At 39.4% G+C, this 21,338-nt stretch overlaps 1 protein-coding gene across 3 annotated transcripts in view; it reads right to left on the bottom strand.

Moving 5' to 3' along the window:
• Positions 1-20,827, bottom strand: part of ccdc14 (coiled-coil domain containing 14) — a 47,895-nt gene extending 27,068 nt beyond the window's left edge. The window contains exons 1-8 of one of the 3 annotated variants that reach the window (XM_072579337.1): positions 20,472-20,827; positions 11,552-11,607; positions 9,359-9,434; positions 9,177-9,249; positions 8,380-8,520; positions 5,251-5,481; positions 4,947-5,041; positions 1,109-1,625 (exon numbers count right to left, since the gene is read on the bottom strand). In XM_072579337.1, coding sequence (XP_072435438.1) covers positions 1,109-1,625; positions 4,947-5,041; positions 5,251-5,481; positions 8,380-8,520; positions 9,177-9,249; positions 9,359-9,434; positions 11,552-11,607; positions 20,472-20,531 — 1,249 coding nt within the window. In that variant the 5' untranslated portion in view covers positions 20,532-20,827. The remainder of the gene's footprint in view (positions 1-1,108; positions 1,626-4,946; positions 5,042-5,250; positions 5,482-8,379; positions 8,521-9,176; positions 9,250-9,358; positions 9,435-11,551; positions 11,608-20,471) is intronic. The other 2 variants (XM_072579338.1, XM_072579339.1) reach the window with 2 other exon arrangements.
• Between the last annotated feature and the right edge of the window lie 511 nt (positions 20,828-21,338).

Below are 21,338 nucleotides of genomic sequence, written 5' to 3'. Positions count from 1 at the left end.
CCCAAAGTGGTCCCCCACAGACACCCCAGTCACCTGCCATGCCTTATTTCCCAAGAGTAGGTCTAGTAGGTACATCCACATACTGAATCAGAAAGTTTTCTTGTACATACTTAACACTATGGCAGTCCCAGTCTATGTTTGGAAAGTTAAAATCCCCAACCACAACCATCCTAATATTCTTACAGATAACTGAGATCTTACAAATTTGTTTCTCAATTTCTCTCTGACTATTAGGGGGTCTAAAATACAATCCTAATAAAGGTGATCATCCCTTTCTTATTTCTCAGTTCCGTCCAGATAACTTCCCTGGATGTATTTCCAGGAATATCCTCCCTCAGTACAGTTATAATGCTATCCCTGATCAAAACCGCCGCTTCCCCTCCTCTCTTGCCTCCCTTTCTATTCTTCCTGTAGCATTTGTATCCTTGAACATGAAGCTGCCAGCCCTGTCCATCCCGGAGCCATGTTTCTGTAATTGCTATGATATCCCAGTCCCATGTTCCTAACCATGCCCTGAGTTCATCTGCCTTCCCTGTTAGGCCCCTTGCGTTGAAATAAATAGTTTAATTTATCAGTTCTACTTTGTTCTCTGCTTTGTCCCTGCCTGCCCTGTTTGATTTGCTTCTGTTCTCAACTGTACCAGTCTCAGATTGATCTCTTTCCTCACTATCTCTCTTGATCCCACCCCCTACCTTACTAGTTTAAATTCTCCCTAGCAGCTCTAGCAAATCTCTCTGCCAGCTCTAGCAAATCTCCCTGCCAATATATTACTCCCCTTTCAATTTAGGTGCAATCCGTCCTTCTTGTACAGGTCACTTGTCCCCCAAAAGAGGTTCCAATGATCCATAAATATGAATCTTTCTCCCGTACACAAGCTCCTCAGCCATGCATTCACCTGCTCTATCCTCCTATTCATGCTCTCACTAGCTCGTAGCACCGGGAGTAATCCAGATATTACTACTCTCGAGGTCCTCCTTTTTAAATTCCTGCCTAACTTTCAGAATAGCATTGGAAAACGTAAACCACTGTGCATGCAAAAGATTAAGTGAGTGGTTAGTAGGTATTCTACTTGCAAAACAAAAAAAATTGTAGCATTTATTGCACTTACCTTGATCAACAATTACAGCCTTCAGTTCACTCAGCAAATATCTGATAGTTTTCACTTTCTTGGCTGTTTTGTCAGGACTTTGCTTTTTAGGTTTTGTGTGCTTGTCAAAGCTGGTCTGACAAGTGGCGTCTTTTACTGATGTAATATCCACAAAATTTATGTGATCATCTTCACTCGTCCCATCACTTTGCTCAGTATCTGATTTATCAGTCCCTTGCGCTTCCCAAGCCACTTGCTGAAACACTTCCCCTTGATGCATTTGAGTTGAATGACATTGGATACACTTCAGTAGCTCTTGTTCCTTTAGTTGTTGTGGGCAGTGACTTCTCCCTGTGTCAGTGTCACAAACTACCTGAGCTAAAGGATATGCAGTGACATCAGATGTGACTGCAGATGGAGGAAAAGTCACCACAGGTTGTGTTGGAGGGACAATGGTAGCCGAACATGAATACGCCGGTACAAAGTTCAATCCTTTTTGAAGAACAGGTTGATCACAAAGCTCAGTGGGTATATTCTGCTAAAACAATGGAAAGTGAATGAATAAAAAGCATTTGACAAAATAGATAGTGATGATCAACAGTTCTCTTCTCAGGAATTAAAATTTATTATGGAAGCATAACAATCCAAGTTACTTAAAAATTTAATGTGAGGCAATGAAGGTTATGAGTGCTCTGTCTTTTCCACACACTCCTGATTGATTCAAGCAACACCACCCCAGTACTCCTGCTGCCTTTCCCCTTCCCAGGACGTACCAGAGATTAATGCTGGTAAGACTACATCCCCACAAGGCTACCCTCCTTAAAAGGTAACTTGTCTGTGGAATTGTAACAGGTACCAGTAAGTTCAACCAAAATGTTTAGATAGCAGCCTAACTTTGGAATAGTCTTGGGCCTCTGTTGGGCACACATTGCCAATGCAGGGTCAACAGGGCCTGATTTTTCACTCTACATTTATCTACCAATTAAAAAAGGTAGACTAATAGATTTGCAGTACCAATAACAGATAACATAATGAAAAGTGATTCAAAGGTTATTCCTATGTGAGTCTTTTCAGCAGTTCTAATGAAGAGCAACCCTTAAAAATTTAACATTGCTTCTTCATCTGCAGATACTATCCAACTTGCTAGTTTCCATTTTTTTCTGTTGTTTCTGATTTCTAGTATCAGTAACACTATTTTAACTGATGAGGACAAAATAAAACAAAGGTTTACAAAGTTCTAGCAAGATCAAATTCAGATTCAGCAGCAAAAACAATTATGGCTGCTATAGCTCAAAACAAAAGTACCATTGAACAGGGTACAAGAAGATTTCTATGTAGTCTTGAAATATCAGTCAAAATATAAAGCATACTAGATTATTTAGAAAGGCAATGTAAATCATGAATAATAAAAACAATTACAAACTGAATTTTCTTTTCCTGAATTTAAACAGCTATTAATATAAAAGAATATAAAAGGCGGCACGGTGGTTAGCACTGCTGCCTCACAGTGCCAGAGATCTGGGTTCAATTCCCGCTTCAGGCGACAGTTTACACATTCTCCCCGTGTCTGTGTGAGTTTCCTCCGGGTGCTCCGGTTTCCTCCCACAGCCCAAAAATGTGCAGGTTAGGTGATATGACCATGCTAAGTTGCCCGTAGTGTTAGGTGAAGAGGTAAATGTAGAGGAATGGGTCGGGGTTGCTCTTCGGAGGGTCGGTGTGGACTTGTTGGGCCGAAGGGCCTGTTTCCACACTGTAAGTAATGTAATCTAATCCTCAGAAATCACTAGAATAAATTCAGTAAGAGAAAGCTGTAGATTCAAAAACTGCAATGTGAAAATCAGTGTTCAGGAGATAGATTGTGATGGACATGTCGATCATTTCTCATCACTAAATTAACTTTTTCATGTTAACCTTTTTTTAAACCCCCAGATGTAGGATAACCATTTATTACATATCCAGATTAAGACAACAAAAAAAAACATTCTATAGCAGCATAGCTAGAATATCAAACATATTTAATGTTTTTAATCATTAATTATAATGAAATAAACATACTCATTCATTCTGGTCCTTAACAACAAAGAATATTCACTTAAATCATTTTACTGCCGTATTCATTTTCTGATGTCCTCATTAGCTGGAATGCCATTTATGAGGATGACATCTTCACAGATGTCAATTCCATCAGGTTTTATGTTAACTTTTCTTAACATCCAGAAGTGCTATCATATACAATGAAATGATCTTTTTGTTAACTATTTTGAAATAAACAAATTGTTCCAGCTATGCTATTAAATATTGCCACAAAGTGGTACTGAATAAAATTTAAACAGAGCTGTTTGAGAGATACTCGTCAGTGGTGTCACTGAATTTCACAATGCAATAACTATTTGTATAATGTAGGAAGCATTCCCCAATAAAATAAGAGGGACATGACTTCTTTTTAAAATCTTGAGACGGCCTGTGGACCAACAATAATTCAGAAAAATAACGGTATTACCCACTTTATGATTGAGGATATCAATTCAATTTCAATTTTAAAAAGGATATTTTGTTTAAAAGACCATTTCCTGTCAGCATTTTAAAAACTGAGAATTCTCTTGAAGAAAATTATCAAGAAAGGTAATCAATTTATTTAACATTTTGTCCAGAAGTAGTAATGTGTATTTTTTAAAAAGGATTAGCTTAAATTGATGAAATTTACATATGGTTAAGTTGTCAAACCAAAGGAACGGAGAATAATTTTGAATGTAAAACATGAAGGGCATGCATTTCCCTTATAGAGTAGACACGACAGTCCCACTGAACCCTAAAGCTTATGAGAGAGATAACTGATGGTGGTTTAACTGGAAGCTCAGCATGCCTCAGGAATGGAGAAAGGTTAAGAAAGAGTCCTTCGTGATAACTTTAGCCTGTGTGTGAATTGAATCCACGCTGTTGGCATCACTTTTCATTACAAACTAGCCATTGGGCCAACCGAGCTAATCAAACTTCATTTTCTCCTTTATAATAACACCCCAAATTTTTAAAAATTAGGATCTTACCTAGAAACTGGCAACAGTCATGCTTCAGCGTCCACAGGGAACGTGTTCAATATAATCAGGTCCAACCAAACAAGATCACAGCACTGCCAAATTTCTTTCATCTTGAACAACTAAAAGCACTCCATTTTATTTTTTCAGGCACAAGCTTGCGAAGATGCAGAGTGTGGAAAAAATCCTGTTTCTCCAGGTTGTACAGAATCTTGACCTTTTCTGCTGAGGTATTGGATTTATCAACTTCTCACAGAAGTTTCAGAAGGAGAGTTAGTTTTTTTGGAGCCAACTTAGTGGGGGTCACCCAACTCAAAACATTTGCCCAGTTTTTCTCTCCACAGATGCTGCCAGGCCTAAGTTTCTCCAACATTTTAGGTTTTTTGGTTCAATTATTTGATTGGCCCCAAAGCCTATTAATTTAGACCAATATTTGGCTGAAGGCATTTTCTTCCAAAGTTAAACACCTCTCCAAAAAGAAAATCAGATAGAAGAATGTGAAAGAGTGAAAAAAGGAGGTTGGGATCAGAGAAGTCCAAGAATAGGTGTAAAATGGATGTTAAATTAAATAAGACAAAGTGGAAATAGACTCAGAAAATAAAATGTAGCAGCCACAAAGAATGAAAATAAAATATTTATAGCTTGAAAGATAGGTTTTCAGTCAGTTATCAAAACAATAAACTACTTCCAAGTATATTTTAAAGCTTCACTTTACAAAGTACAAAGTACATTATCCAGGAAGATTGAACCCTCCTTAATCTGATGCTTCTACTGTTATCTACATTATGTTCCAGATATTGTAAATAACAACCCATTTATATACTCACTGAAGATATTACTAATGAAGATTCAACATTCTTTGGAGACATAGTTGGTGTAGAGGTAGGCAGTCGAGAATTAAACGTTGAAACAACTTGGGGTCCTAAAGTAAACATTATGAATATTTAGTATGAAACTAGTGGTAGTTAACGTAAACAAATGAAAATTGTGGTGTGCTATTATTGGCACAGAAAATTATATCAAGCACGTACTGATATCTGTAAATCGTCCTAAGCATTCTAAACTAAAGAATAACATTGAGTTTTTTTTAAACTACACCGTTTGCTGTAAAGAAATTAAGTGTAATCTTACCAGAGTCTAAAACTGTGTAGCAAGATCGAGGCGACATCCTTATTGAAGGACCTACTGGACCATGGTCATTTATAAGACCCATTTGTGTCTGTACATGATCAGAGAGGCAATGATTTATAACAGGAGAGTTCTGACTTGATGAAATTGTTGAGTATGGCATTGTTGACACATGAGCAGTGTTCACATCTACTTCAGCTGCATCAGGAACCCTCTTGAACTTTGGTGTTGAAACTAAGTATAAAATTAATTTAGTTTGACAACGTTAGCCAGTATAACACAATCCATTCAGATTAATTCGCTACAGATACAGTATCAACCTTATAATCTTCACAAACGCTTTTAGAAATCACATCATAATTTAAAATCCTCAAAACAGGAAGTGATTTGGGAATATAAAATCCTGTAAATCAGACAGTAACCTGCAAAGTTGGGCAATTTTGAGAAATGTTTGTGATCAAGAGTTACAAAACCACCAGACTGACAATCTGAATGGATCTTAAAAAAAACACTAATATTAACATTAATTAATGTTCATATTTCTCATAAGACAAAGGTTTGCAGAGTATAGGTTCCAGACGTCTGCATGGCCACCATCAGTGGTGCTTAATATCAAACGACTATAGGTGTAATTTAAACAAGGTATTAAAGAAAGTAGGCATCAAATAGGCATCTGTCACAATAGCCATCTGGCAGAAAGCTTTGGGTCCTTGTTTCACAGGTAGAAGCTTTTGATACTGCTTGTGAATTAGAGTTAACAAAATTATTTAATCAGTGTAACTCTCGATAATCTGTTTAGTCAGATTATCTTTCTGTAACAATCTTTGGAAATAATCCAAGTAGTCGTAATTAGTGATTTCCTGCATTTCCCTTGAACCAATGAGAAAGCTGTTTTGGTTGCTGTAGTAAAAATTGTTTTAAATGTACCTATAACCTGAATAAAAAGTGAAAAATTCTGGGTTTTCATCCTAAAACAGAAATCCACACTAAACAATATAACATTTATTTTTAAAAATGTTAATAAATATACAAGTCACTTCTAAAGTTAAACTGAAAGCAGTAAATGTTTGTACCTTTGAAACAGAGTCCCAAATTTTCTATAGAAAGTGCTGGAGAAAATCATGCACTCTGACAGCATCTTGCCTGGATGGATGCAGCTTCAACAATACTCAAGAAGCTTGACACCATACAGGACAAAGCAGCCCACTTGATTGGCACCACACCCACAAGCATCCACACCCTCCGCCACCAACACTCAGGAGCAGCAGTGTGTATTATCTACACACAGTCGAAATGTTTGGTGCTGGAAAAGCACAGCAGGTCAGGCAGCATCTGAGGAGCGGGAAAGTCGATGTTTCAGGCATAAGCCCTTCATCAGGAATGCTGATCAGGAATTGCTCTGATGCTGCCTGACCTGCTGTGCTTTTCCAGTGCCACACGTTTCAACTCTGACTCACCAGTATCTGCAGTCCTCACTTTCTGTTGTACTATCTACACCGTGCACTGCAGAAATTCACCTAAGATCCTCAGATAACACCTTCCAAACCCACAACCACTTCCACCTAGAAGGACAATCGCTGCAGATATGAGCGAGCATTACCACTAGCAAATTCCCCTCCAAGCCATTCACAATCCTGACTTGGAAATATATCACTGTTCCTTCTATCACTGGGTGAAAATCCTGGAATTCTCTCCCTAATGACATTGTGGATCAACCCACACCAGGTGGACTGCAATTGTTCAAGAAGGCAGCTTGCCACCAAGGGCAACTAGGGATAGACAATAAATGTTGGTCAGTCAGTGATACCCACATCCACAAATGAAATTTTAAAAAAATCCAAAGACAGCATTTATTTACATAGCCCCATGGCATCATTTTTTCTTTCAAACTGAATAATCTACAAGCAATTTTTACTCCAAAATGTGAAATTTCCAGAAAAATCATTTTGTCTTTTTTTGCAAGCAGTTTAGTCCATCAGAAAGGCTCCAAGCATTAAAGCCAGATGATGGAATATTAAACTTTTTTGTCTGAATTTTACACTATTACACACCACGTCATTCTCCAGATTACCTATTCTTTGTTGTTTGGTAACAACTTGCCTTTTCAATTGCTTGATGAAGTGGAACTCAGGAATTGAAAATGACTTGAGACATTTGGGGGGGTTGGCAGGAGGGGGGGATGTACATTCTACCATTGATGTTTTAGTTGTTTGCAGAACAACTTGGTACCAGTGGCTTTGGAAGCTACAGGAGAGTGTGGTCAGATGCGACTATTACAGGTAATAATTAAGCAGAGCTTGCAGCTATAAAAATCTTCGCAGTGAGCAGCTGACACTCCTTTCATGTGCAAACATTCACTCTACATCTTCTATCTTCACTGTTGAATGATTTTGTGATGCATGCAGCATGCCATAATAATTTTGAAGTCCCTCACTGACAAGTATTCAAGTGCAGTTTCATTTGTGTTCAAGCTTCAGAATGGCTCACTGCATACTTAACGATGCATTTAGTAATTCATTGGTGCTCGAAACAGTACATTGGTTAGGTTTCTCTGCATGCCAGCAGTAACATTTCAAGAAGGTATTCTTTATCTCTTAGCCTACATTTCAAATCTGCTTTCATGTCCAAAGACATCAGTTTGGAATGCCATAGCATGACGGCATCATTGCACACAACATCAAAAGGATCTCCAGCTCTGTATTGGAGTGAAAGTCCTTTTGATTAACACATAGCCTGGATGATCATAGGGTGTGCAGATTGCCACTTAGGCATTAATACGTCTGTGAAACGAACCAGAGGTTTAAGCCAATGCCCACTCATTGTGATTGCACTTTCACAGATAAAGCTATCACAGTTGTTTAGATCTGGTAAATAACCCAGTTATCTGTATTACATGCGTGTACCGACCAGGACATCTTGGCTATGTTAATTGCAAAGGTCTGAAGAGAACCAGAGGTACAGCTAAAATGACTGAAGGTGATGATGACTTTATTTAATAAATAATTCACGAATTATGGATTTATCAAATTTTTGCACCTATAAAATTTGAATTACAATGTGAAACATCACACAACTGTTTCATGATACAGCATTCACATATATATTACTTAGTTTATCTTTTCTATAACTCACCAGTCTCTTGCTGCACACAAATAGCACAGGAAACAGGCCTGTTTTTCTTGACTTCCTTTTTACTATTTTCTCCTTTGTTGGAAGGCACTTTTGCTTTTCTAACATTTGTCTTCTTTGAAGGCAGAGCAGCAACTTTCTGATCTAACAGTGGTTTGCATAAAATTGAGCATTAACACATTTTCTAATATGTACAAATGTTGACATCATACTGTCTGATTAAAAAGAAAGAAAATGTATTGCCTAATATTTCTGATCATGATTTGACAGTGAACTTCACCAGAGGAACAAAGCAGAAATCCATTTTCTGCAAGAATGGCCCCAATCTACATATGGTTGTCACTTCAAGTCACCCTTCCATTTCACCTTCTTGACTTTGACTTCTGACCTTACTCCAATCAAAACTTCAGGAACAGTCTACTTTCTTCCTAGATATTCCACAAAGCTCTGGTTTGAGTCTAGTGATGAGAGACTGTGGTTGTCTTCCCATTTTATTACTGGCTTCTTTTATTTATATTCTACTTTGCTTTTATTATGAGCGGTTTTCCTGATTGGTCCTTCAATGCATTTTTACAACCTGACAAAATTGACCTTTTGCACACACATCTAGCACATTTCATCTGAAAACTGAAATCCATTTTCAACCCCATTTAAAATGCTAACTCGTCTTTTCAGATGCTGATAGATATAGTGTTTATGACTATCAAATTTTGTATGCAAATGAGATCACATTAAAATCAATGTTGACATATGAAATCACCTTGTAATTTGAACAAGTGAAGAGTGACAAAATAACATACCTGCTGTCTCATTTTTCAAAATATCCTGCAATAAAGCTGCACATCGATCAAGGCCTTTATGAATATCTGTAACCTTTGGGAAAAAAATGACAATTTATGCTATCAGATGAAATCCAAGTATTTAAGTGAAACAATACTATAACTAAAACTAGAAGAGGCAACCATCTTATAGATGTTTATACCTGATCTTCAGAATCTGTGGAATACAGCGAGTAACCAGACTCTACAGAATTTGTTGAAGCTTTTCTACCTGTAAGCCTAATAAGAAAAACAAAATGGGATCAATAAAACATTTGCTTTCCGTGTTGAATATAAAAGGGGAAATATTTTGCCTCAACTGTTGCATAGTGCCAAATCTCACAGGAGATGTAAACTCACTTGCATTTATAGCAAATTTTTGTTTCAGGGCAATAAAAAGCTGCTGTATTTATGCAGCCTGTTACATGCACAAAAGGCAGCTTACAACCAATTAAGTATTTTTGAAGAAGTATAATCACTGTCATTATGCAAGAAAGGCATAGGCCAAAGTGCAAACCACCACACAGTAATAGAATAATAGGCAGATTGTCTACTTTTGTGACATTAATTTGGGGTAAATATTTGCCAGGATACTAAAATTAACCCCTTCACCCCTTTTAAAAATAGTACTGTCAGATTTTCATATCCCTCTGTGTCACAAAGCTGGTTTATTCTTTCTAAAAGCTGTTCCTTTTCTCAAGGATACTGTGCCCATGGTTGTTTTCCAGAGTGATAATAAACCACTCTTGGTGCCGATTAGTCTGGTTTGGTAGAGATTAATGGGTATTGAGAGGCCTTTTTGTTTAGATGTAAGCAGATGAGACTTTAGGCCAAAGTGGTATGTTTTAGAAGTGACCTGTATAATAAAAGGGCAGTGGTCAGCTCTCTAGATGAGCAGTTTTGTTCAGTCCATTACTGGTTGGGAGTTCAACAGTGAGCTGTGTGGAAGCTCTCTCTCTCTCCTTCTAACTTCAACCTGTAAGCAGGTGTTCCATTTGTACTGGTTTTTAAGGGGGTTTGCTTATTGGGACTGTTGTGTATATTCAGAACAGCATAATTAAGTCTAGTTTGGATAGACTGAGTTCTGTAGGGGTTCTTTTTTTTTATATGTTTCATTGTGAAATCTTGTGAATACATTTTTGTCTGTTTTAAAATCTCGTAGTCAACCTTACTACCTCACTCCAGATAATTTTCACTGTACACTTAGCGAAATAAATTGCAAAGTTATGGTCTGGGCTGCCTGCTTAAGAATGTTTTGAGTGGTCTGGTCTAGTCCATAACACCAGAGAGATCAGGAAGAACTTTTGGTTTAACATATACAGAAAATGGCAGCTCCGAGTGCAGGACTGTCTCAATGTTGGAGAAAAGTATGTCTACATTTTTGTGCACAAGATTTTGGAATGAGACTTTAGCTGGTAACCATCTAATTCCAAGGCACATGCATTATTGACACTTATTATTTTCCTCAATTAATGTTTCTATCAGCATTAATTTATAAAAAAGGATGGTATGTAGAATGTTGCAAATTCATCAGAATACAATCAGTCCCTGAGTTGCAAATGGGTTCTGTTCTTGTATCTGTTCACAGATCAATTCATCCATAAGTTGGAATACCATGCAGGACAATATAAAAATAGTAGTTCATAAGTACAGGGAATGTTTGCAAGTCAGATCTTTAAAAATTACACTACTGTATAGTATCATGTTTCTAATTGCAAGCATTCTTAAGTTGCACGTTTGTAAGTCATGGAGCCCTGTATGGGTTTTCTAGGGCTCTTGGATTGCAGCAGTAGGGTCCCTGCCTCTAGGTCATTAGATCAGAGTTCAAGTTCCACCTGCCCCAGACATTTGTTAGATGGATTTTAAAATAATCTACAGCATTCCATTAAAAAAAAGTTATGAATTAGCATGTTAAGTTAAACTTTTTATTTTTAAAAAAATATATGGTGGCAAGAACACAGCAAAGGCTTTAAATCTTGCAAAGAACAAAGCAAGGCTTTAAATCTTGCATAGTTATGAGTATAGTGTAAATTTCACATTTGAAAAATCTTACAAGTCTCAAGAGCAATCTCAGCCAGGTTTGTATTCCTGAAAGCTGGGACACAAAAAAATTAGACTCCAAATGACTAATAAATACAGAACTCAGTATCAGAGGAATCTTCCTAAACTAGAAATAGTTCTATCCATACATTTTTTGCTCAGATCTCAGAACTTGAAATATGTATAGCTGCTACAACTTTTGCCAAAAAATGTTAAAATGTTTTCATATTACATAACATTAAAGTGATTATAATTGAAGCTTTTAATATAAAAAAGTTAAAAATTCAGCAAAATGGCCAAACAAATGGACACCTTACCTCTTTTTCCCACTACGTTGTTTGTAAGAGCCTACTAACCTTCCTGAAGAAAGTGCCTAGCAAGAAAAATGAGACCACTTTAATGCATTAACACAATAAATCCTTAAACATGTTGACAACTGGTAACTAAACTGCACTAAAAGGGGGGCCAAAAGGGTGGGGAAAAAGTCACCTGACTCCTCAGCATGTATTGTTTTTGTAGCAATACCTCTCACATGTGCATCATAATTTGAAAATAACAGTTGTTAAATTGACAGAAAACCATGTGATAAAATTTTACATCACATCAAGTTTTAGTCCACTAAATAATTAACAACTGAGGGTGAATTATACTAATCAAAAAAGTAAAATTAGCAATGCGAAACTTAAGGATGAATCATGTTTGATACAATAAAATCAAAATATTTCACAAATTTATGTGAAATTATCTACTGTGATTTCTAACAGCATTAAAGTGTTCGCTAGAACTTTTCACAGCTGCAGTGACAAGTTGAAGGTGAACACTACATGTTAACATGTGCAATTTCTGATTGGCTACCAAATACTTGTCGTTTTGCCTCAGTTAGAGTTTTTCTTTAATTTCTAGAAATATATATTCAATTGTATGTTCAAATTATTGCCTCAATTATATGATCCTTCAGTCAACTATTTCATAGAATTCAACAACTTTAGGTCATACGTCTTGGTAACAATTCAGCTTTTTCCATATACACGTCCCCTTGACCACTGGTTTTCAAACTTATTGTCTGTGGTCCATTTAGGCAAGGCTGAATACCCACAGGTCACCACTTTTCCTAATTTAACTGTTTTAATTTACCACTGCAAAAACAACTTAATAATATATTGGCATGGACAGAGGTTTGATTAATAATCAGCAATCAGAGATTGATACATGGGGCATTTTCAAGTTGCCAAGCTGACTGGTGGAGTGCCACAAAGCACCAGAGTTGTAGCTTCAGTTGTTCACAATCTATGTTAAAGGACAGACTGAAGAGACAGAATAGTGCATCTCAGTTGCTCATGATATAAAGCGGAAATGCAGGTGAAAATGAAAAGAAGAGAAATAATTCACTTTTGAGGGGACGACAAAAACAACATCAAGGAAAAAAGGGGGACATGCAAAAAATATACTGCAATAACCATGTGTGACTTCAATATGCACCTAAATTGAATCAACCAAATCGACAAAAGTAGCTTGGAGGGGTTCATTAATTATTCTAAGAAACTGTCCTGAATACAATGGGTTATGGAAACAAACAGGGAACTGACAATTTTATATCTGCTAATGGGGAGCAACAATCATAAAAGTGATGAATTAATTTCACAAATCAGTTTTTGTCCCTATGCCACAAGCTTTTTTGCCAAATAATCTCTCCAGTCTTCCATAAACCCTCCTTTTTGTTTTTCTACAAACCTCCCTTATTTCACCTGTTTATAACAGATTACATTCTTAACATTTCTCGACCTTAAACCTCGTTTCTTAACTTCAGGTCTGACATGATGCATATTCCCCCATTTTAATCACTCAACTGCCTAGTCCAAGGCTTCTCAAAAATGGTGGGGGGCAAGACCCAAGTGAAATTGCATGCCCCAAGGCACAATGGCTATTGTAGAACTTTGACAGAGTTTTAAGGGCTGCACATACCCTCAGAGATTCCGCCGCCCCACAACTAATTCTTACTGAGGGGATGCCACAACTTTCAAGACTCAAAATGGGGTCAAGGTCAAACATTAAGCTTTCCCTTCTTAAACCTCTCCCTGTCAATCGATCTTTAATATGCTTCATGAAGGCTACTTTAAGCATGGCAGAGTGGTGAGCACTGATGCCTCACAGTACCAGGATCCCAAGTTCGATTCCAGCTTCAGCTCACTATCTATGTGGACTTTGCACATTCTCCCAATGTCTGTGTGGGTTTCCACCAGGTGCTCTAGTTTCCTTTCATAGTCCAAAGGTGTGCACATTAGGTGGATTGGCAATGCTAAATTGCCCCATAGTGTCCAAGGACATGTAGGCTTGGTGGTTTAGCCATGATAAATGTGGGGTTGGGGGATACGGAGTGGGCTTGGGTCTCGGAAGGATTCTCTTTGAACAGTTGGTACAGACACAAATGGACCAAAAGATCACTATCTGCATTGTAGACATATTGTGATTTTTGTCAAGTGTGTGGTGCTGGAAAAGCACAGCAGGTCAGGTAGCATCAGATAAGCAGGAAAATCAATGTTTCAGGCAAAAGCCCTTCATCAGGCCTTTTGCCTGAAATGTCGATTTTCCTGCTCCTCAGATGCTGCCTGACCTGCTCTGCTTTTCCAGCACCAAACGCTTGACTCTGATCTCCAGCATTTGCAGTAGTCACTAACACCCTGTTATGATTTTTGACCAAACTTATTTATTAGAACAGGGTTGCCTGATTAGTAAGAAATGAAATTAAATCATAGTAAGAAACAAAGTAGGATCAGAAGGGTAGAATTGAGGAAATGCAAAGATGAAAAAAATAGTTGCAGTTACGTACAGGCCCCCAAATAGTAGTCAGCAACTGGGGCACAAGATACATCAGGAGATAGAAAAAGATGTGTAGGAAAAGCAACGTTACAGTGATCACAAGGGATTCCAATATGCAGGTGGACTGGGAAAATCAGGTTGGTACTGGATTGCAAGAAAAATAATTTGTGGAATGTCTACGGGATGGCTTTTTGGAACAACATGTGATGGAGCCCACTAGGGAACAGGCAATACTGGATTTAGTGTTGTACAATGAGGAAAACTTGATCAGGGAGCTTAGGTGAAGGAACCCTTAGGAGGCAGTGATCATAATCTGATTGAATTTACTCTGCAATTTGAGAGGGAGAAAGTAGAACCAGAGGTAATGGTATTACAGCTGAATAAAGGCAACTACAAAGGCATGAGGGAGAAACTGCATAGAATTGACTGGAGGAGGAGCCTAACAGGAAAGACAATGGAACAGCAATGGCAGGAGTTTCTGGGAGTAATTCAGGAGACACAGAAGGGATTCATCCTGAGGGAAATGAAGCATGATACAAGGAGGATGAGGCAACCATGGCTGACTAGGGAAGTCAGGGATAGCACAAAAGCAAAAGAGAAAGCATATTGTGTGGTGAAGGACAGTAGGAAGCCAGAGGATTAGGAAGCTTACAAAACCAGAGGACAACAAAAAAAAAATAAGGAAGGAAAAGATTAAATCTGAAGGTAAGCAAGCCAGTAATATAAAAGACTGTAAGGGTTTCTTTAGATATATAAAGAGCAAAAAAGAGGCAAAAGTGGACATTGGTCCACTGGAAAATTACCCTGGAGAGAGTAGTGGCAAAACGGCTGAGGGAAATGGCTGAGGAACTAAATAATTAATTTGCGTCAGTCTTCATGGTGAAAGACACAAGTAATATCCCAAAAATTCAAGAGAGTGAGAGGGCATAGCTAAGTATGATGGCCCGCACTAAGGGGAAGGTACTAGAAAAATTGAATAGCCTGAAGGTGAATAAATCACCTGGACCAGTTGGTTTACATCCCAGAGTTCAAAAGGGACATAGCTGAAGAGATAGTGGAAACTTTAGTAGTGATCTTTCAGGAATTGCTAGAATCAGGGAGGGTCCCAGAGGACTGGAAAATTGCTAATGTGACACCCCTGTTTAAAAAGGGAGTAAGGCAAAAGATGGAAAATTACAGACCAATTAGCCTAACCTTAGTTGTGGGTAAGATCCTGGAATCCATTGTGAAGGATAAGATTTCTGGATACTTGGAAGGGTAGGATAACATAGGGCAAAGTCAGCATGGTTTCATCAACGGGAGGGCATGCCTCACAAATCTGCTAGAATTGAGAAAGTAACAAGCAGGTTAGACCAGGAGAGTCAATGGATATTATCTATCTGGACTTCAAGAAGGTCTTTGACAAGATGCCACACAGGAGGCTACTGAGTAAGATAAGGGCCCATGGTATTAGAGGCAAGAGGCTCGCATGGATAGAAGCTTGACTGTCTGGCAGAAAGCATAGAGAGTGGCAATAAAAGGGTCCTTCTCAGGATGGCAGCCGTTCACAAGTGGTGTTCCACACAGCTCAGTGTTTAGACAGCAACTTTCACTTTATACATTAACGATTTAGATGAAGGAACTGAAGGCATTCTGGCTAGGTTTTCAGACAATACAAAGACAAATGGAGGGGCAGGTAGCATTGAGGTAGTGGGAAGGCTGCAGAAGGATTTGAATAGGTTAGGAGAGAGGGCAAAGAAGTGGCAGATGGAGTACAATGTGAGATACTGTGAGGTCATGCACTTTGGTAGGAAGAATAGAGGCATGAATTATTTTCTATACAGGGAGAAAATTCAGGAAGTATGAAGAGCAAAGTATCTTGGGAGTTCTAGTCCAAGATTCTCTCAAGGTAAACTTGCAGGTTAAGTCATTAGGAAGGGAAATGCAATAATGGCATTTATTTTGAGAGAACCTGAATATAAAATCAGAGATGTACTTCTGAAGTTTATAAGGCTCTGTCAGATGAGATTTGGGCCCCATATCTCAGGAAGGATGTACTTGTCCTGGAGTGTGTTCAGAGGAGAGTCACAAGAATAATCCCAGGAATGAAAAGCCTAACATCTGAGGAATGCTTGAGGACTCCAGGTTTATACTCGATGGAGTTCAGAAGGATGACAGGGGGATCTAATTGAAAGTTACAGAACACTAAATGGCCTGGGCAGAGTGGATATTGGGAAGATGTTTCCATTGGTAGGAGAGACTGGGAGCCAAGGGCACAGTCTTGAACTGAAAGGAAAACCTTTTAGAACGGAGATAGGGAGAAACTTCTTCAACCCGAATGTGGTGAATCTATGGAATGCATTGCCACAGAAGGCTGTGGAGGCCAGGTCATTTAGTATATTTAAAATGGAGATAGATAGGCTCATGAGTATCAAGGGGATCAAGGGCTACTGGGAGAAAGTGGTAGAATGGGGTTGACAAACATATTAGCCATGATTGAATGGCAGAACAGACTCGATGGGCTGAATATCCTAATGGCTGCTCCTACGTCTTATGGTCTTAACAGCTATTGATGTGGCTCAGTTTGCACAGGGCATAAATATATTTTTCAAATATAAGGTTTTGTTAGAAAATTTCAAAGTTCTCCACTAAAGGGTTAAGGAGAATCCAAAGGGATTTTATGAATGACAAAAGGGTAACTAGGGAGAGAATAGGCCCCTCAAAGATAAGCAAAGCAGACTATGTGTGGAACCACGGGAGATGGGGGAAGATACTAAACAAGGAGCTCATGGAATACATTGAGAATCAGCCATTTGGAGACAGAACTGGCTTGAAGGTAGAAGACAGAGGACGGTGGTAGAGGGTTGTTTTTTTAGATCCTTCGGTCCAACCCGTTCATGCTGACCAGTTATCCCAACCCAATCTAGTTCCACCTCCCAGCACCTGGCCCATATCCCTCCAAACCCTTCCTATTCATATACCCATCCAAATGCCTTTTAAATGTTGCAATTGTACCAGCCTCCACCACTTCCTCTGGCAGCTCATTCCATACACATACCACCCTCTGTGTGCAACGGTTGCCCCTTAGGTCTCTTTTATATCTTTCCCCTCTCACCCTAAACCTATGGCTTCTAGTTCTGGACTCCCCACCCCAGGGAAAAGACTTTGCCTATTTACCTTATCCGTGCCCCTCAATTTTGTAAACCTCTATAAGGTCACCCCTCAGCCTACGACGCTGCAGGGAAAACAGCCCCAGCCTGTTCAGCCTCTCCCTATAGCTCAAATCCTCCAACTCTGGCAACATCCTTGTAAATCTTTTCTGAACCCTTTCAAGTTTCACAACATCTTTCCGATAGGAAGGAGACCAGAACTGCATGCAATATTCCAACAGCGGCCTAACCAATGTCCTGTACAGCCGCAACATGACCTCCCAACTCCTGTACTCAATACTCTGACCAGTAAAAGAAACCATACCAAACGTCTTTTTCACTATCCTATCTACCTGCGACTCCACTTTCAAGGAGCTGTGAACCTGCACTCCAAGGTCTATAGGGAAAGGCTGAATAGGCTGGGCTGTTTTCCCTGGAGCGTCGAAGGCGGAGGGGTGACCCATAGAGGTTAATGGAATCATGAAGGGCATGCAGAGAATAAATAGATAAGGTATTTTCCCTGGGGTGAGGCAGTCCAGAACTAGAGAGCATAGGTTTAGGGTGAGAGGGGAAAGATATGAAAGGGACATAAGGGGCAACGTTTTCACGCAGAGGATGGTGCACGTATGGAATGAGCTGCCAGAGAAAGTGGTGGAGGCTGGTACAACTGCATCATTTAAGAGGCATCTTGATGGGTATATGAATAGGAAGGATTTCAAGAGATACGGGCCAAGTGCTGTCAAATGGGACTACACTAGGTTGGGATATTTGGTCGGCATGGATGAGTTGGACCAAAGGGTCTGTTTCTGGGCTGTACATCTCTATGACTCGATGAATATTGTGCATCAGTGTTAACTGTGGAGAAGGACATGGAAGATACAGAATATGGAGAAATGGATGATGACGTCTTGAAAAATGAGTGGCACTGAAAAAGCACAGATGGTCATACAGCACCTGAGGAGCAGGAGAGATGACATTTTGGGCTTAAGAAGGGCTTCTGCCCGAAACGCTGAATCTTCTGCTCCTCGGATGCTGCCTGACTTGCTATGCTTTTCCAGCACCACACATTTTAACTCTGATCTCCAGCATCTGCAGTCCTCACTTTCCCCACATCTTAAAATGCATAAAAGTGGGTACATCCCCATGAACTGATAGGTGTAACCTCACCCCTGTCCCCCCATCCCGCCAATGGGAAGATAGAGAAGTGATTGCTGGGCCCCTTGCTGAGATAGTTAGTCATATATCGATATTATCAATCGTCACAGCTGAGGTGCCAGAAGACTAAAGGTTGGCTAAAATGGTGCCATTATTTAAGAAAGGTGGTAAGGAAAAGCTAAGGAACTATAGACCAGTGAGCCTGACATCGGTAGTGCATACATTTTTGGACAGAATCCTGAGGGACAGGATTTACATGCATGATTAGAGATCGTCAACATGGCTTTGTGCATGGGAAATCATGTCTAATAAACCTGATTGTTACGTCTTCAAAAAAACTCAAAGAGGATTGATGAGGACAGAGCTCTGCTTTTTCAGCACCACACTCTTCAACTCTTCCTCATAACAGTTCTTCAGTTCTGAAAATGATTCATGTTGGACTCTAAACATTAATTAATGTTTGTTCTCTCTCCATAGATGCTGCCAAACTTAAGTTTCTCCAACATTTTGTTTTTTTTATTTTTGAACTCCAATATCCAGTGTTTTAGTTTTAGTCTACACAACACAATGCTCTCAACAAACAATGAATGTCTTAGTTTAGTGGAGGGGTTAAATGTTGGGCAAACCAGGAGTGATGGTTGCCAAGTTAACTTATACTCCATCACACCCACACACACACACTTTACCAAGATTTCACACACACAAACACACACTCTCTCACATGCACTCATACTCAAACTCACACACACTCTCTCCCCCATGTACACGCACAGACATAATTCTATTGGTGAATTTGTATTTGCAGAATTATATTTGCAGATTCATTCTATTTTGCTCAATAAATGCACAAACTGCAGGCAGTCAATGTATATTTTGTAAATTCCACTTTGGAAATAGAACCAGTGTGACTCAAGACTGGGATACAGCCAGACTCTAACCACACATCTTTAATGCATTGTCTGAGCTGAGATGTCACCTTTTGTTATAAAACCTTAAGTTATCTCAAAAGAAGGTGACTTAAAAGAAGTTCTGGGATTTACAGAATCAAAACATTCTAAAAGATGAATGACTTAGCAATCCAGGTTTGTTCAATATATCATTTCAGTTGCATGACAGTGTAATCTTTTGCTATAAATTCTGTGTCTTATAGTCTTATTCCCCACAATCACCTGAATAGCCAGCACTCTGAAAGCTCGTGCTTCCAAATAAACCTGTTGGAGTATAACTTGGTGTTGTGTGTTTTTAGTAATAACTTATGGCCACTCAGCATTGCTCAGAGATTCTTGTTTGGATTTGAAAAGCTTATTTATTTAACGTATCATACATTCCTGAAATATTTAGACAAATGCAATTTCCCACTTACTGTAAAATGTGGCAGCACAGTGCCTCAGTGGCTAGCACTGCTGCCTCAAGCGCCAGGGACCTGGATTCAACTCCAGCCTTAGGCGACTGCCTGTGTGCACATTCTCCCCATGTCTGCATGGGTTTACTCCAGGTGTTCTGGTTTCCTCTCACAATCCAAAAATGTGCAGATTAGGTGAATTGCCCATAGTCTTTAGGGATGTGTAGGTTAGGTGCATTGGTCAGGGGTAAATATAGGATAATAGGGTAGGGGAATGGGTTTGGGTGGGTTACTTCCAGAGGGTTTGTGTGGACTAGTTACACACAGTAGGGATTCTATGAAAATTCTCAGTCCAAGTATTAGTCAAGTTATGAATCTGTGTCCTCAAGTTTCACATCAGAGATGATTGTTAAGTGGATGCTTTCTCCCAAACAATGAAAACAAAACAACTAAACACCAAACTGAGTTTGCAAACATCCAAAACAATCCAAACAAATCCTATCAGCAATCGAATTTAAATTAGTACATAGTAACCCTCAAACTAAAATTATATTAGAAATCACATAGCTCACTAACAAAAACAGAAACTGGAGAAACTCAGCAGGTCTGGTAACATCTGTGAAGAGAAAATAGAGTTCTAAAGTTCTGAAGGGTCACTGAACCCAAAACGTTAACTCCTTTCTCCAACGTATACTACCAGACCCGTTGAGTTTAGTTTCTCCAGCAATTCCTGTTTTGTTTCAGCTTTTCAGATTACGCTAACAATTGTTTGCAACAATTCTCAACATTTCTTACCTTCGAAGCCTTCCCAGGTTTCATCTTGATTGTGGTCTCCCGATTGTATCCGAAGGGCATCTTCAAGGCAGTTTATATGCCAATGATGAAAGGATATTGGACCAAATCAAGGTTGTTCCCTGAAGGATATCTGACAGCAAGAGCATGACTCCAATACCACTACCCTCTTCAAGCTTCATAACACTGCCCCACTCGACCACAAGATACTCGCGAGTGACACTTTAAACGATTTTAATTCAAGACGCACCAACGTATTAGCCATTTATTTATAAATAAATTGTCACACCAGCCCCGTACCCAGGAAACATCCACCTCAATGTAACAGAAACTTTTCCTTCCAGACATCGGCACCTCAGCGGAATTTCCGACTAAGATAACAGCGTTGATTGGCTGCGCTGAGGGAACGGCCCGCCCCTAGGTGGAGGGGCACGCGGTGAGTGGTGGAGGGAGCTGCCGGTCACGGATTCAGCCCAATCCCCTGACAGGGGAATTTCGAAGGCAGGGCGGTTGGTGGCGCGGGCCCGGCCGTTAGCTGCTGCTGCCCGGGAGGACGGAGGATTCGCGGGGAACAAGCCTCCTGTCCCGCTCCTCACTCACAACGAGCTAACAAAGTGAGGCCACTTCACTTCGAAATAACCTATCATTTGTGCATGGTACTTCTGGATATGAGAAAGCTGGCTTTACGCAATGATTTGGAGATGCTGGTGTTGGACTGGGGTGTACAATGTTACAAATCACACAACACCAGGTTATAGTCCAACAGGTTTAATTGGAAGCACTAGCATTCCGGGTGCCGCTCCTTCATCAGATGGTTGTGTGATTTGTGGCTTTACGTAAGTAAGCGTTTGCTCTAAATACATAGAGTCA

The sequence above is a fragment of the Chiloscyllium punctatum genome, chromosome 10 (genome assembly GCF_047496795.1).
Source record: "Chiloscyllium punctatum isolate Juve2018m chromosome 10, sChiPun1.3, whole genome shotgun sequence".
Taxonomy (NCBI): Eukaryota; Metazoa; Chordata; class Chondrichthyes; order Orectolobiformes; family Hemiscylliidae; genus Chiloscyllium; species Chiloscyllium punctatum.
Note: the sequence above shows the minus strand (reverse complement) of the source record. Positions and strands in the feature narration are given on the sequence as shown.